Source organism: Polypterus senegalus, chromosome 5, assembly GCF_016835505.1.
Source record: "Polypterus senegalus isolate Bchr_013 chromosome 5, ASM1683550v1, whole genome shotgun sequence".
Taxonomy (NCBI): domain Eukaryota; kingdom Metazoa; phylum Chordata; class Cladistia; order Polypteriformes; family Polypteridae; genus Polypterus; species Polypterus senegalus.
Window position 1 is genome coordinate 64,410,995 of NC_053158.1, and position 13,535 is coordinate 64,424,529.

Consider the following 13,535-nt stretch of genomic DNA (forward strand, 5'->3'; position numbering starts at 1 on the left):
TCTGAGTACTCCAGTTTCCTCCCATGGTCCAAAAGACATGCAGGTTAGGTACATTGGCGATCCTAAATTGTCCCTAGTGTGTGTTTGGTGTGTGGGCGTGTGTGTGTGTGTGTCCGGCAGTGGGCTGGCGCCCTGCCCGGGGTTGCGCCCTGTGTTGGCTGGGATTGGCTCCAGCAGACCCCCGTGACCCTGTAGTTAGGATATAGCGGGTTGGATAATGGATGGATGGATGGATGGATAGTGTGAAAGCTCTTAACATATAATATCAGATTTAGCTGGACTGCCATCTGAAGGTTATCAAGAGACTAAGGTAAACTAATCTAACAAATACAACATGATGAGCTACCATTCACTTTCAATACAAGTTGTTAAATTGACCCTACCTGATCTACTGACAGTGTTGCAACAAAGATTAGATTTACATATTCTCAGTCAACAATGCATGCAAGACCCAGTGAGAATGTTAAATACCTTTTCTCTCTTTTTATTCATTTTTTATTTTTTTACATTTTTTATAAAAAATCTGGCATGCTGGTAGAAACCAAAAGCATAATTTATGAACTGTATAGTATATGTTGTATTTTTGGATTATAATCATTTGTCTAGCTGTATTCTTATGCCATCATAATATCACCTAAACACAATGTTTGATTACATGAATTTTGGCAATCTATAAATCCCTGTGAATATTGCAACTTGCCTGCAATATTTAAAAAACAAAACAAAACGGCAGAGTAGTGTGTTAATGCAGGAATTTAATGCACCAGTGCCTATCCACCACAGACTTCCCCAACAAACACCCCAAACTCTTACCCATTTAGGTTAATATACAATTGTCACTTAACCCAACACACATGTGGCAAAAAAACTCCAAATCTAGGTGTGCAAAGCTTGTCATGTCATACCCAAGAGGAATCCAGCCTGGAAATGCTTCCAAAGGTGCTTCAACTAAGTACTCATTTAAGAGTCTGAAGACTTATGTCAGTGTAATATTAAGATTTTAATTTTTAATTAATTTTGCAAAAGTCTTAAATTCTGCTTTTGCTTTGTTATTCTGGGGATATTATGTATCGTTTAAATGATTTAAATGTTATAAAAATGGATTTAAATGATTTTAGCACAACATACTGTAACAAAATGTGAAAAACAAATTAAAGGGTCTAAGTATTTCTGAAGGCATTGTGTGTTCGATTCATGTCTACTAATCACATTCATCAGGACTTTCTAGCCATGAGTACTTAATACTTTTTTGATCCAATGATTTGTAAACAAGGCGTAAGTTACAACAAACCAAATGTGAAGCAAAATGTTAAAATGTTTATTACAAACCACGATTTCAATATCTTTTACAATTAGAATACTTGAGTATTACTCTTTTCTAAAGCTCCAAATAACAACAAATTGAGTAATTAATGCAATTTGTAGGTTGTTAACTAATCAAATTAGTCTAGCGTAAAATCTGACTTAACTGTGTTGAATAGAAAATTATATATGACTCAAAATTCTTGAAACTGAGACAACTGATTACATTACCTTGCTGTTCTTTGATTTCTTCTGATCCCTGCATCCAGTTTCTTTTTTCTGAATCCAAGTTCACCTGCAACTGAAAATTTTCTTTCTCCAGCTGTAATTTTGAGTTTTCCATCCCTCTGTTCCTTTCTTGCAAATCCCGGTTGATAGCTTCCAGTTGACTCATTGACTTTGTCATTTCTGTTTGGCTCTTCCGGAGCCTGGCAACTGTGTCAGACTCTGTTCTCAACAAGTCATTGGCTTCTTCAAGCTGTGGTGGAATGAAAATGTTAGGTATTGCTTAAAATAACATGTAACACAAAGTTAAGTTTATTATCAAAGTATGTAAAGTCAGTCATAATTTCAAGAAGCACAGGTTGAAAAAAATCACTTTAGGAAACAGCAAAAGTTTGATTTCTGTTTAGAGGCTATCGTTTATTTTGTTTCTGTTTTGAATTTATAGATATCTGAAAATTGTTTTTGGGGAGTTTTAAGGGAATATTGGTCTTGGTTATAATAGGAAACTCATGAAAATATAGTATGGATAAGATGAAAATAATTTTGCTGATGAAATCCACACATATATTTTTGGTATTTGACTTTGTGAGAGAATGATGTTTGAAATTATTGCACAACAGAAGTGAATGAACATCAGGGTAATGCATCGTATTTCACATCTACATGCAGTGTGCTGCAAGCTGGTAAAAAAACAATGTGGGCCCTGAATAGCACTCTCTGAACCAAACAATACAGCCAAGGATAGCAAATTGCCACAGACAACTTTACCGAACTAATAAATGATAGTGAGGGTTACTTCAATGTATCCTGAACCTCATCTAATGATTGGTTATATTTGCCCACTAATCCTGCAAAGCACCAGACAACAGCACTCCTTCCTCTGACCAGTCAAATATTTGTCCTTCCACACCATCTGACTATGCACTCAATTAATTACTAGTTAACAAGTTGCTTTATATTACATTCTGAAGTCACTTCTGATCTTGACCAGGAATCACCTTCTGAGTCAGAGATCAATCCTATACCCTCCAACTAGGATCACCAAGTTAGAGGTATTCCTTGTGGTACTCTGTAAGCTTTCAGTAAAATGTATCTCCAAGAAAGAATCTTAGCTTAAAGTCCTATTGAATTTATTTTGAGACAATCCTTTCTTTGTTTTACTTTTTTTTTTTTTTACTACGGGGACTTGTCCTTTATTTCCAGCCCTGGGCGTATTTAAATCTGTTTCTCGCAGGACGTATAACGCTGTTCGAGTTGTTGAAAGCGGGGGGCGGGGTTGCAGCTGAACGCATGCTAAGGAGATGCTGTCAGATCATCTGCTGGCTTTCTGCTGCTGGCGAGCTGCGTGTTTTGCTTGTCGATGTTTTAAGAGCTGGTAGCACATGAAGCATGTCTGCCAAAAGCAATCCAACAACTGCTAGGTTAGATGTCTGTGGACTTGTTTTAAATGATGTCTCACTGCCTTGTCTCACGCGGCGTTCTAAAAACAATACTTGTCCTTTATTTCCGGCCCCGGGTTAAATCTCTTTCTCGCAGGATGTATAATGCTGCTCATGTTGTGAAGGGGGGTGGTGAAGTGGTTGTTTTGGGCGGCTGAACACATGCTGAGGAGTTGCCGTCAGAACATCTGCTTTCTTTCTGCTGCTGCTGTCTCACTGCCTGTCACTCTTTTTAAAGCCTGTACAGCCACTGTCCTTTTTGACACTTGTGTTTCTGGTGCTCGTGTTGTAATTTTGGGGGTAAGGGGGGTTGGCTGAACACACGCTAAGGAGAAGCGGTCAGATCATCTGCTGGCTTATTGCTTTTGGCGAGCTGCCTGTTCTGTTTGTCGCGCTGCCCGATCATTTCAAAGCCTCGTTTCAAACGTCATGTCTCCCTGTCTCCCTCCCCAAGATTTTTTTTTTTATAATAGAGAGAAAGAGTGGTAAATCAGCCATGTCTATGGTCAGTGACAGTAGTAGTGGTGGGGTAACTGGGGTTTGTTACATAGTCTACATGATCACCAATGCATTTGTTCTTCATTTTAATGGCCTTGTAAAGCTCTTACCTTTAAATTGTCCCCATAAAGCTGTATTTAGTGGATTTACTAAAGCAAATGAACAAACAAATAGTGCAATAGAATGTCAGGAATCACACACAGTTTTCCCAATTAAAGAAGAGTTTTCGCATTCACTTGAAAACACTATTAAGATACACAGCCCACAATTACTGACACCTACAGAAAATACTAATGTAACAGCACAGACTGCACAAGTCCCTTTTGTATCGTGAATGTGAAAATGTTTCTTTAGTATAAAGAGCCAGAAAATTTCTTTGCTTTTAGAAAGCAAGTATCAACTTCCCTCCAGAATTTAACCTCCTTTCTTTGCATAAAATGAATATAGAACACCACACGCTTAATATCAAATGTTAGCATTAAAAGGTGTATGTGTAGTTTATGCCAAAGGTAAATCTCTCAGAGATTAACCATCATAAAGAAAAAGGAAATGATTAAAAAAAAAAAAACTTGTAAATGACCGCTCACCAACCAGTTAATATTTCTGTAAAACTGGTATACCAATAAAATATTGTACTTTAAAATGCAAAGGATAAAGGATAAACTAAGTAGTACCTATAAAAACAATATTCATACTAAGAGCACGGAAAAAAGGGACCACTCAAAAATTCATAAAAGAAAAACCAGCTTCTAATTACTATAAAATGATCTCCTGCACTGTAGGCAAGTTGGTCAGAAAGCATAGAAAACTTACTTGTTTGTGCAAATGCACAATCTTGTCATTTGAAATCTGAGAATTTTGACTAATTTTTCTTAAATCTTCCAATTGTTCTTTTAAAGTCGATACTGTTGACAACAAAGAAAGTTTATATTAATTGGTTTAAATTCATTGACTTATAAAAAGTAACTGTTGAGCTAACAGTGATAACACAATTTAGAAATACATTAAATATATAACAAGAAAATGTGGGGGGAAAAAATTTGATAGAAATCTTGAGTTTAATAAAAACAAAAAAACAACTGAACAAACTCTGTCAGGTTAATTTATTTCTTTTAAGATATTAACATTTTGCTTGACTTATAATGTTTTCACATTATTTAAATATTTTATAAAGCCCCAAACCAACTACGTATTTAATGTAATTGACAACCTGTATCGAGAATTTAAGAAGTGAATAGATTAACATTTCAAAATATGTAGAAATTCTGAATCTTTGTAATTTATTTAACTACAAGCATGACTGAGAAACTTAATTACTTTTTAATCTGCCAAATATAATAAAAACACACAGTTCTCAATACATAAAAACTGAATAAAGTTTTACCCTCATTTTCCATATTCCGTCTTTTTTCAGCTTCCTGATCACTCTTCCTTTGGAAATCATTTGCTCGATGCTGAGTCAGCATTTTTTCTTTTTCAAGCTGAGAAACTGTAGACTCAATTAATTTTCTCTGGGAGACCTAAAAGTTTTGTTTGAAGAAATGGATACATAAAAATTAAACCTGCATAGAGAAAAATATAAATATTTTCCAAAAACAGATGGCAGCTCCGTAGGAATCTTACTCTCCAAAAATTATTTTATGAACTGTACGCCTGAAGGAGAAAACAGTATACCCAGAAATTCAAGCTAGAAATCTAACTCAAGAGGATGGCTTTTGTGACGCTGCCAAGAAGCCTAACTTTTTACACACTCAGTTTACTTTACACACCACTTTGGCTGTTTTGGGAATGCATAATTGTGAGAAACATTCTTACTATGTCAGAGGCCACCAATTTATTTCCACATCTGTACCAGCCTCCGTCTTAGTTTCATTCTCTTTACCTCAAAAACAAAATGTCAGCTAGTCATTCATTGCTTTTCACTCTATATACCCTCAAAACTTCACTTTGGGTGGAAAATGATGGCTCATCCAGGGTTTGTATTTGCCTTATGCTAAATACTGCCAGGATAGGCATCCGCCTCGAGTGATGTTGTTGAATTATATTTAGCAAAATAAATTAATGAACAAATAAACTAGGTTTACTTGTTATGCACTTTATAAGTTAAGACTAGCAATGCATTCTGATTAAAATCCATTTATGTATGGTTGTGTTTTTTTTATTTGTTTCTGCTATTATTATACATTTGAAGTAGGTCAACCACTATCAGGTAGGTGTTTTGTCTTATCCATAATTATCTATGTTTGCACTGTTTCTATAGAGAGAGAAAGTGCCTTTTAAGTGGCTTACGCATTTATAGTGAAACTTTGCAACATGGACTGATTTTCCTTCAGTTTTTCAAATTAGCATACTGCTGTGCAAGCCACAATCATCTCCAGGTCTACAAAAGTATGCTATATATACTGGAGTATGTGAATTTCCCCTTGGGGATTAATAAAGTATCTATCTATCTATGGTTTGGGAGCAAATATCTGCTGTAATCATCATAAGTGGTTTAATTAGTATTTCCTTGTAGTGGTAGTGAATTTCTGAACATGATTCCACCAAATACAGAATAACCATTTTCAGAAATTATGTAAGAACTAATCTGACAATACACATTATATTTTTTTTATTATTTATATATACATTAGTTTTACGAGTTTTGCATAATTTAATGAAAATTTTTGAAATACAGTAAGCAGTGATCTTTACAGTAAATGCAGAACCTTGATTGTATTTTTCCATGGTATTTGAGTGTTTTCATCTATAGACTCCTTCCCACAGTTCACATGCTTTGTATTATTTGTGTGATAAAGCCGTAGATAGACTGGCCTCCAGTCTACGAAAGGACACTATCTTGCATGTGTAGCTCGCATTGGCTTTGGAGAAGATTGAGAATACATTAGGTAGTTTGATTTTCTTCTGCTTTTTTCCCCTCTATTTTAATAACCGTAAGACCAAATTCAGAAACATTAAAGCATCTATAAAAGACAAGTATAACAACATTCTTATTTAATTAACATTAGATGTAACAAAAGTGTTATGAACAAAAAATTTCGCATTTAATGAAGTAATAATGTTTCCACTTTTCAATCCACTGCAGGGTTATATTTAACTCTTGTGGAATGTACAATTTTCTACCAGCATTCTACATGATGACTTAGGCCTTAACCAATTTTTGAGGGATGCATCTCTGAACAGTTTTATTTGTTTTTGTATACCGTTTCCCTTTGAAACAGAAAAGAAGTTGTAATTTTCATATTTAGTTCTGTTTTCTTTATATCCACCAATTTCTTCCACTACAGGTATATACTAGGCAAGGGCAAATACTAAAGTAATAAGAATACAAGAAGCATACCTAGATGTACCAATCTACAGTTACTCATCATGAAAACAAATCTAGATGATTACACCACAGAGCTAAGGTTGATTTCACTGATAAATGTAACAACTTTTAATTAAACATTTAATGATGTTTTACCCACACCTAATTTATTCACTTCTATGCATGTGCATATGAAATTAAAATATTTAACAGTCTACCATTAACCTGTATGCAATCTAAAGAGTAATATGATAACAAGAGCTACCTTCATACATTTTGTTTGAATGTAAAAGAAGTTGGCTAGCCAAAGTACATCTATAGTTGCTCAAAAAGACATTGACATTCTAGATGATAATATAAATACCTCTTCATCCAGCTCCTTCATGATCTTCTCAAGTTTGGAGTTTGATGCCCTAAAACATAATGAACACTACTGAAGCAGAAACTTTGCAGAAATAATTACCACCACCAAGCAAAACTGCAATCCACCTAAGCTACTACTTGCTTTTTTAACTACTTTTTCTAACTACTTAAAACTGAGTGACATATTACATTTTTCAGCATTTGTCTTATAAAATACTTTGCCATTTACCTTGATATTACCTGAAACCTGCATTTTGTGCCGTTACTGTTTTTCCAAAACTTGGAGTATTCAGTTTTATAGGGGATTGTTATAGTAAGACTGAACACCTGCAAAAGGCTATCCAAAGCACTACATTTCTAAACAAAACCAAGATTCCAGAAAAGAACAATTTAGTTAAATTCAGCAAGTTAAATATTCCTGCAACGTGGCAATTTGCTGAATTAACAAAACTTTTGCAGAAGCTCTGATTTTATCAGCAATTTCATGTATGCAAAAGAGTTCAACATTACATAAGTAAACCCAAGATCATTTTTAAAAGAAAAATGTTAAAACAAAAGCTGCATTAAAAATCTATACAAAAGCATTTACTGTACAATGAATCAGCTCTCTGACAGTCACACACTGCATTCAGTAAACAGTGAGCATGCATATGTGTTCAGTATTAGATTTAAATCAACTACTAAAAACTACCATGCATCATAGTTTTGCATTGAGTTCTGTGACGTATTTACAAAAGAAACTTTTCAAAAAATGTCTAATTAAATACCTAAACTTCTGCTCCATTTCATCTTTCAACTGCATCTCATTATGGAGCTGTTCTTCAAGTTGATAAAGTCTTTTTTGCAGTTCATCCAACTTTAGACAAAAAAAGAAAATAGACAAGTATTTTTAACTAAATAAAACTGGAATGCAGGACAATATAATTTATAAATGCAACCACAATAAGTTATATCGTTTTACTTTTTCTAGGTAAACTATGATTTTTGCTCCTGTGCCGCAAACTAAATTAATACAAATGAGAAAACTTCTCTAAAGTCCAGGTGTTCAAAAGTTCAAAATGTAACAGTGAATTTCCTTCTACTGATTGAATTTCCTTTTCCACACTAATATACGTTTTGCTGTTTATACTAAGAAAGGCAGTGCAGATAACATATTTGCATGGAATTCTTAATCTTTTTTTGCCATTGTACATAACAGAAAGTGTGAAAAATACAGCATATGAAGAGAAAGAACTGATGGATTTTCTTCCGGTATAGGTTGTGAGATACTGGCATCTTTATATAGTCTCAAACTGTGAGTGTTTGCCAACTTCAGTTTAAGTAAAAAAATTTTCTCTCCTCTAATATACACCATATAGCAACGTCATCCAATTTCTTAATACACACATACAAACGCAAACACAAATACATACACATACTTACATAAACACAGAAAATATATATAAAAACTGAATATGCATTAAATGTGTTTGATAATTACAGTTTGATTATTTGAAAAAAATGGAAAGCAATTCATTACCATATCAGTTTACAAAAATCCTCAGTGTTTAAAGTTTATTTAGTCTTTAACATTAATAGTTTTAGAGATTAATTTTCATTTTCTTATAAAAAGACTAATATTAATATTGTAATTCATGTTCCAGAGTTCTGGGCTAAAGTTCCAGCACAGCTGATTTCAACTCATGTCTGTATATATTCTCCACCTCTACTCCAAAATTATTCACGTTAGCTGATTAACTCTAAATTGCCAGTGTATAAGTGAGAGTGCCTTGCAACAACAGACATGTTCCCTGTCCAGAGTTAGTTTTCTGCTTGATGCTGAGAAAGCCTTTGGTGCCCTATAACAACTCTGTTTCCAAAAATACTAAAAGACTGGAAAACTTGTGTAATGCTAAAAAAAATACCTGGTGGAACATCTCAGAGAATTACTGCAGTACACTGTAGCAGGAAGGTAAAGAAAGTAGTCTACTTAATTTGTATAAGACGATTGCAATATTATCTTGGATGCTACTTGGGGCAAACATTATTGCAATATATAATTACTCTAAACAACAATAAAAAATGTTAATTTGTGCTCAATTTAATAATTTCAACCTATTCATAAATAATTATTTCAAATATTTTTAGCAAATACAGTAATCCTTCGCTATATGGTGCTTCGACTTTCGCAGCTTCACTCTATCGTGGATTTTATATGTAAGCATATTTAAATATATATCATGGATTTTTCGCTGGTTCACGGGTTTCTGCGGACAATGGGTCTTTTTATTTCTGGTACATGTTTCCTCAGTTGGTTTGCCCAGTTGATTTCATAGGGACGGATGGCTGAGGAGCTACCCAATCAGAGCACATGGTTAAGTTCCTGGGTGCTGATTGGCTCATCGACGGATTGCCGAATTTGATTACGCTGCATTACCCAGGAAGTCTCGTCTCGCTTATTCAGCATCAACGTGTTTCACTGTGTAAGAGTTAACTTTTGTACTCTTTTGAGTTTATCTTTGTACATAGTCAAGCCCTTCATTATGGCTCCAAAATGATCTGCTCCTGCTACTGCTTCAGGGGCCTTGCCCAAGCACCAATGAAAGATGCCAACAACTGCCGAAAATGTAAAAGTTTTGGATATGTTGAAGGAAGGGAACAGCAACAACGCTGTAGGACACCATTACGGCATCAATGAGTCCACGGTTCTTTTTATTTAAAAAGGAGGAAAAGAATAGAAGATCTACAGCCTCAGTGTCCTTTAACCAGGGCGCAAAACGAGTTGTAAGTGGACGTAATAAGGCAGTAGTCCGGATGGAATCTGCTTTAGGGATTTGGATTGAAGAATGCCGGAAGAAGAACAACGGCGGTGCTACACAGTCGCCTGAAGAGGCTCCTTTAGAAGAGCTGTAATGCTCTCCTTTGTTGTGCAGTAAAATTAAACTCATCGTTATCGGACAAGTCGTCGTTTCATTGTTGGTGAGTAACCATACTTAATTTTCTACGTATAGTACTTAGTACATGTATAGGGTGGTCCAGGTCTAATTATGCAATTTTCATTACGCTATAACTTATTAAGTTTATTACATAGAAAATCACCCGAAAAATCCCGGACCATCGAGAAGAGTGCGAACTGATGACATGAAGAATCGTCTTTGTGCCAAACTGGAATCATCCCCGCATAAATCAAAGTCATCCTGACGATCTGGATCTGCATAATTAAATCTAGACCACCCTATACGTAAGTTTAGTGTCACTGTACACACATTTTACTGTATACATTTTTTCTTGCATTGTATGTATTTATTGTTGGTGGCCTGTCTATCGTAATGGCTGTAATATATGTGATATCAGAGACGCTCGATATCTTTAACATAATATTTAGGTTTTACTGCATATAAACAGTGTGTTTACATACACAATTTCAATGAATCTTACCTAATAGCTAAAATAATACAAAAGGCTTATGCTGTTTAACTGTGCTGGAAATGTTTGTAAGAGTGTGGAAGAGTTTATAAGGGCTTAAAAAATATAAAAATAACCATATAAACATAAGGTTTTTACTTCACAGATTTCCACCTTTCGCGGGGGGTTCTGGAACGCAACCCCCACGATCAAAAAGGGATCACTGTACTCTATAAAACAAAGCTTTAATATGATGAAACAGACTGGGGAAAGTTATGAAATTCATAAGATTTCATAAATATATACTGCATACCTGGAAGAAACTACTATATAATATCAAAACTGTAGAAAATCCAAATGCAACTTACTTGACTTTTATCTACTGTGGAAGAACTACTCCTCTTGTCACTAGATCTTGTAGTAGAGCTTTGGGAAAACCTAAAAAAGTACAAAGTCTTCAATAATCTAAAATACATACTCACATTTTAAAGATGTAAAACGCTTATTTCAAACCAGGTTAAAACATATCGTAAGAGTTTAGCACTATGGGTGGACTGTGGAGACCACTGAACTCAAAATAAATTGATTTGTTGCAATACTGTGCATGTGATAAAGAGGTCCGATATATACCCTGAATGTGGCCAACATGCCAGAATGTCATTTCTATGCTAATTGGTGATATGTAATTCTATGCATGTCAAATGAGAATACATCAACTTAACATGACAAAGTGAAGAAACTGAAAAATGAAGGATCATTGATGTTGCTTTGTGCGTTATCACTGCCATCTCTAATCACAGAAACTTGTGTACACAAGAGAAGAGCAAGAACTGGTGGAGCAAGACCCTCTGGGAAAAACAGGCAACTTGAGGTCCATCACCTGTATTGAAAGCATGCACAGTGGCGCTAGAATTCCTTAACAGAATTCCTTCTCTAATTCTGCATGAAAATGACATAAAACATGATCAAATCATTTTAGGTCCTACAACTGGATAAAGAAAGCCCAATTATCCAAATGACAAAATTATACTGTACTTGTTCATTCATTTATTGAGGAAATTGATCCAATGTAATATATTTATGTGCGAAAAGTATGAAAACCTTTAGGACCATCCGTTCAATTGAAGTGAAAATAAGAATCAGGTGTGTCAATCAATGAGATGACAACCAAGTGTGAGTGTGGGAGGCCTTGCCCTACTTAAAGAACATCAATCTAGGACTTAAGTAAAAAATTTGAGTGTCCTGCCTCAATCAAAGGAGATTTCTGAGGACCTCAGTAAAAAAAAAAACCTTGTTGATACTGATCAGGCTGGAAAATGTTACAAAACTAATTTTAAATAGCCTGGACTCTACCAGCTCACTGCCAGACAAATCAAGTACAAATGGAGGAAATTAAACACAATTGCTACCCTTCCCAGAAATGAATTACCAAAAAAGAAGGCATAGCAAGGCATTTCATATTTGAGGAAGTCACAAAGAACCCCTCCGTAACATCTAAGAATATAAAGGTGTCCCCTGCATTTGCTAATATCATTGCTCATAAGTCCAGCATCAGAAGAACACTAAACAACAATGGTGTGCATGTCAGGGTTACAAGGAGATAGATGCAACTCTTCAAGAAGAACACTGATGCTCATCTAAAATGTGCTAAAGACCATTTGGATACACCCTAAGGCAATTCGAAGAAAATTCGAATTAAAACAGAAAACTTAAACAAGATGTGAACAATAAATTTTACTTCCTTCTTATTGAGTTTGTGATAGTTTCCTGCCATTCACTTACAGTGGGGCATCTCCGACTGACAGTCATTGATTAAGTCATTCTGAGTTTTAGAAGGGAAAGCTGGCAGATAAATACAATGACTAACGAAATCCACAGATTCAGATGCCAGCAGTGATGAATACCTTTGCACACGCTGTGCAAATTTAAATATTTAATACATATACTGGCTCTCATGTACCTTATGCACATTGGCTAGTATAGTGAAAATATAACAAAAAATTTTAAAATCTTGCTGTGTTTTATTTATTTTTTTCACTTTTGTTTAGTTGTAGTTTTCAGACAATTTTCTTTATTCTTTTTTTTAGCCACCCCAGTATCTTTTGTATTTTGATCAACAGTTACCGGAAACGTTTAGTTGTAGGTATTGCTGCACCAGTTACTGAAATCCAAAATTCACACACACACACATTTTTCTCAATAAACAAATTAACAATTATAAAGATTTTGTTTTATTTGTTTAATTAGGTTTTCTTTATCTAGTGTTAAAATCTAGTAACATTTTATGAATTACTTTATGCAGAAATATAGAAAGCTCTAAAACAGTCCACAAACTGTAAATTTAAAATTGGCTAGTAATGGGTGAGAATCTCCCATTCCGTTTAACCTCTGAGGCAGGGGTGCCCACACTTTTTCGGCTTGCGAGCTACTTTTAAAATGACCAGGTCAAAATGATCTACCTACGTTAAAAATTATATATATATATATATATATATATATATATATATATATATATATATATATATATATATATATATACAGGGAGTGCAGAATTATTAGGCAAATGAGTATTTTGTCCACATCATCCTCTTTATGCATGTTGTCTTACTCCAAGCTGTATAGGCTCGAAAGCTTACTACCAATTAAGCATATTAGGTGATGTGCATCTCTGTAATGAGAAGGGGTGTGGTCTAATGACATCAACACCCTATATCAGGTGTGCATAATTATTAGGCAACTTCCTTTCCTTTGGCAAAATGGGTCAAAAGAAGGACGTGACAGGCTCAGAAAAGTCAAAAACAGTAAGATATCTTGCAGAGGGATGCAGCACTCTTAAAATTGCAAAGCTTCTGAAGCGTGATCATCGAACAATCAAGCGTTTCATTCAAAATAGTCAACAGGGTCGCAAGAAGCGTGTGGAAAAACCAAGTCACAAAATAACTGCCCATGAACTGAGAAAAGTCAAGCGTGCAGCTGCCAAGATGCCACTTGCCACCAGTTTGGCCATATTTCAGAGC

At 34.8% G+C, this 13,535-nt stretch overlaps 1 protein-coding gene across 2 annotated transcripts in view; it reads right to left on the reverse strand.

Annotated features, from left to right (window-relative positions):
• Positions 1 to 13,535, reverse strand: part of rock1 (Rho-associated, coiled-coil containing protein kinase 1) — a 188,801-nt gene that overhangs the window by 35,298 nt on the left and 139,968 nt on the right. For both annotated transcript variants that reach the window (XM_039754719.1, XM_039754718.1), the window contains exons 11-16: positions 10,887 to 10,956; positions 7,902 to 7,990; positions 7,136 to 7,184; positions 4,849 to 4,984; positions 4,278 to 4,369; positions 1,534 to 1,780 (exon numbers count right to left, since the gene is read on the reverse strand). In XM_039754719.1, coding sequence (XP_039610653.1) covers positions 1,534 to 1,780; positions 4,278 to 4,369; positions 4,849 to 4,984; positions 7,136 to 7,184; positions 7,902 to 7,990; positions 10,887 to 10,956 — 683 coding nt within the window. The remainder of the gene's footprint in view (positions 1 to 1,533; positions 1,781 to 4,277; positions 4,370 to 4,848; positions 4,985 to 7,135; positions 7,185 to 7,901; positions 7,991 to 10,886; positions 10,957 to 13,535) is intronic.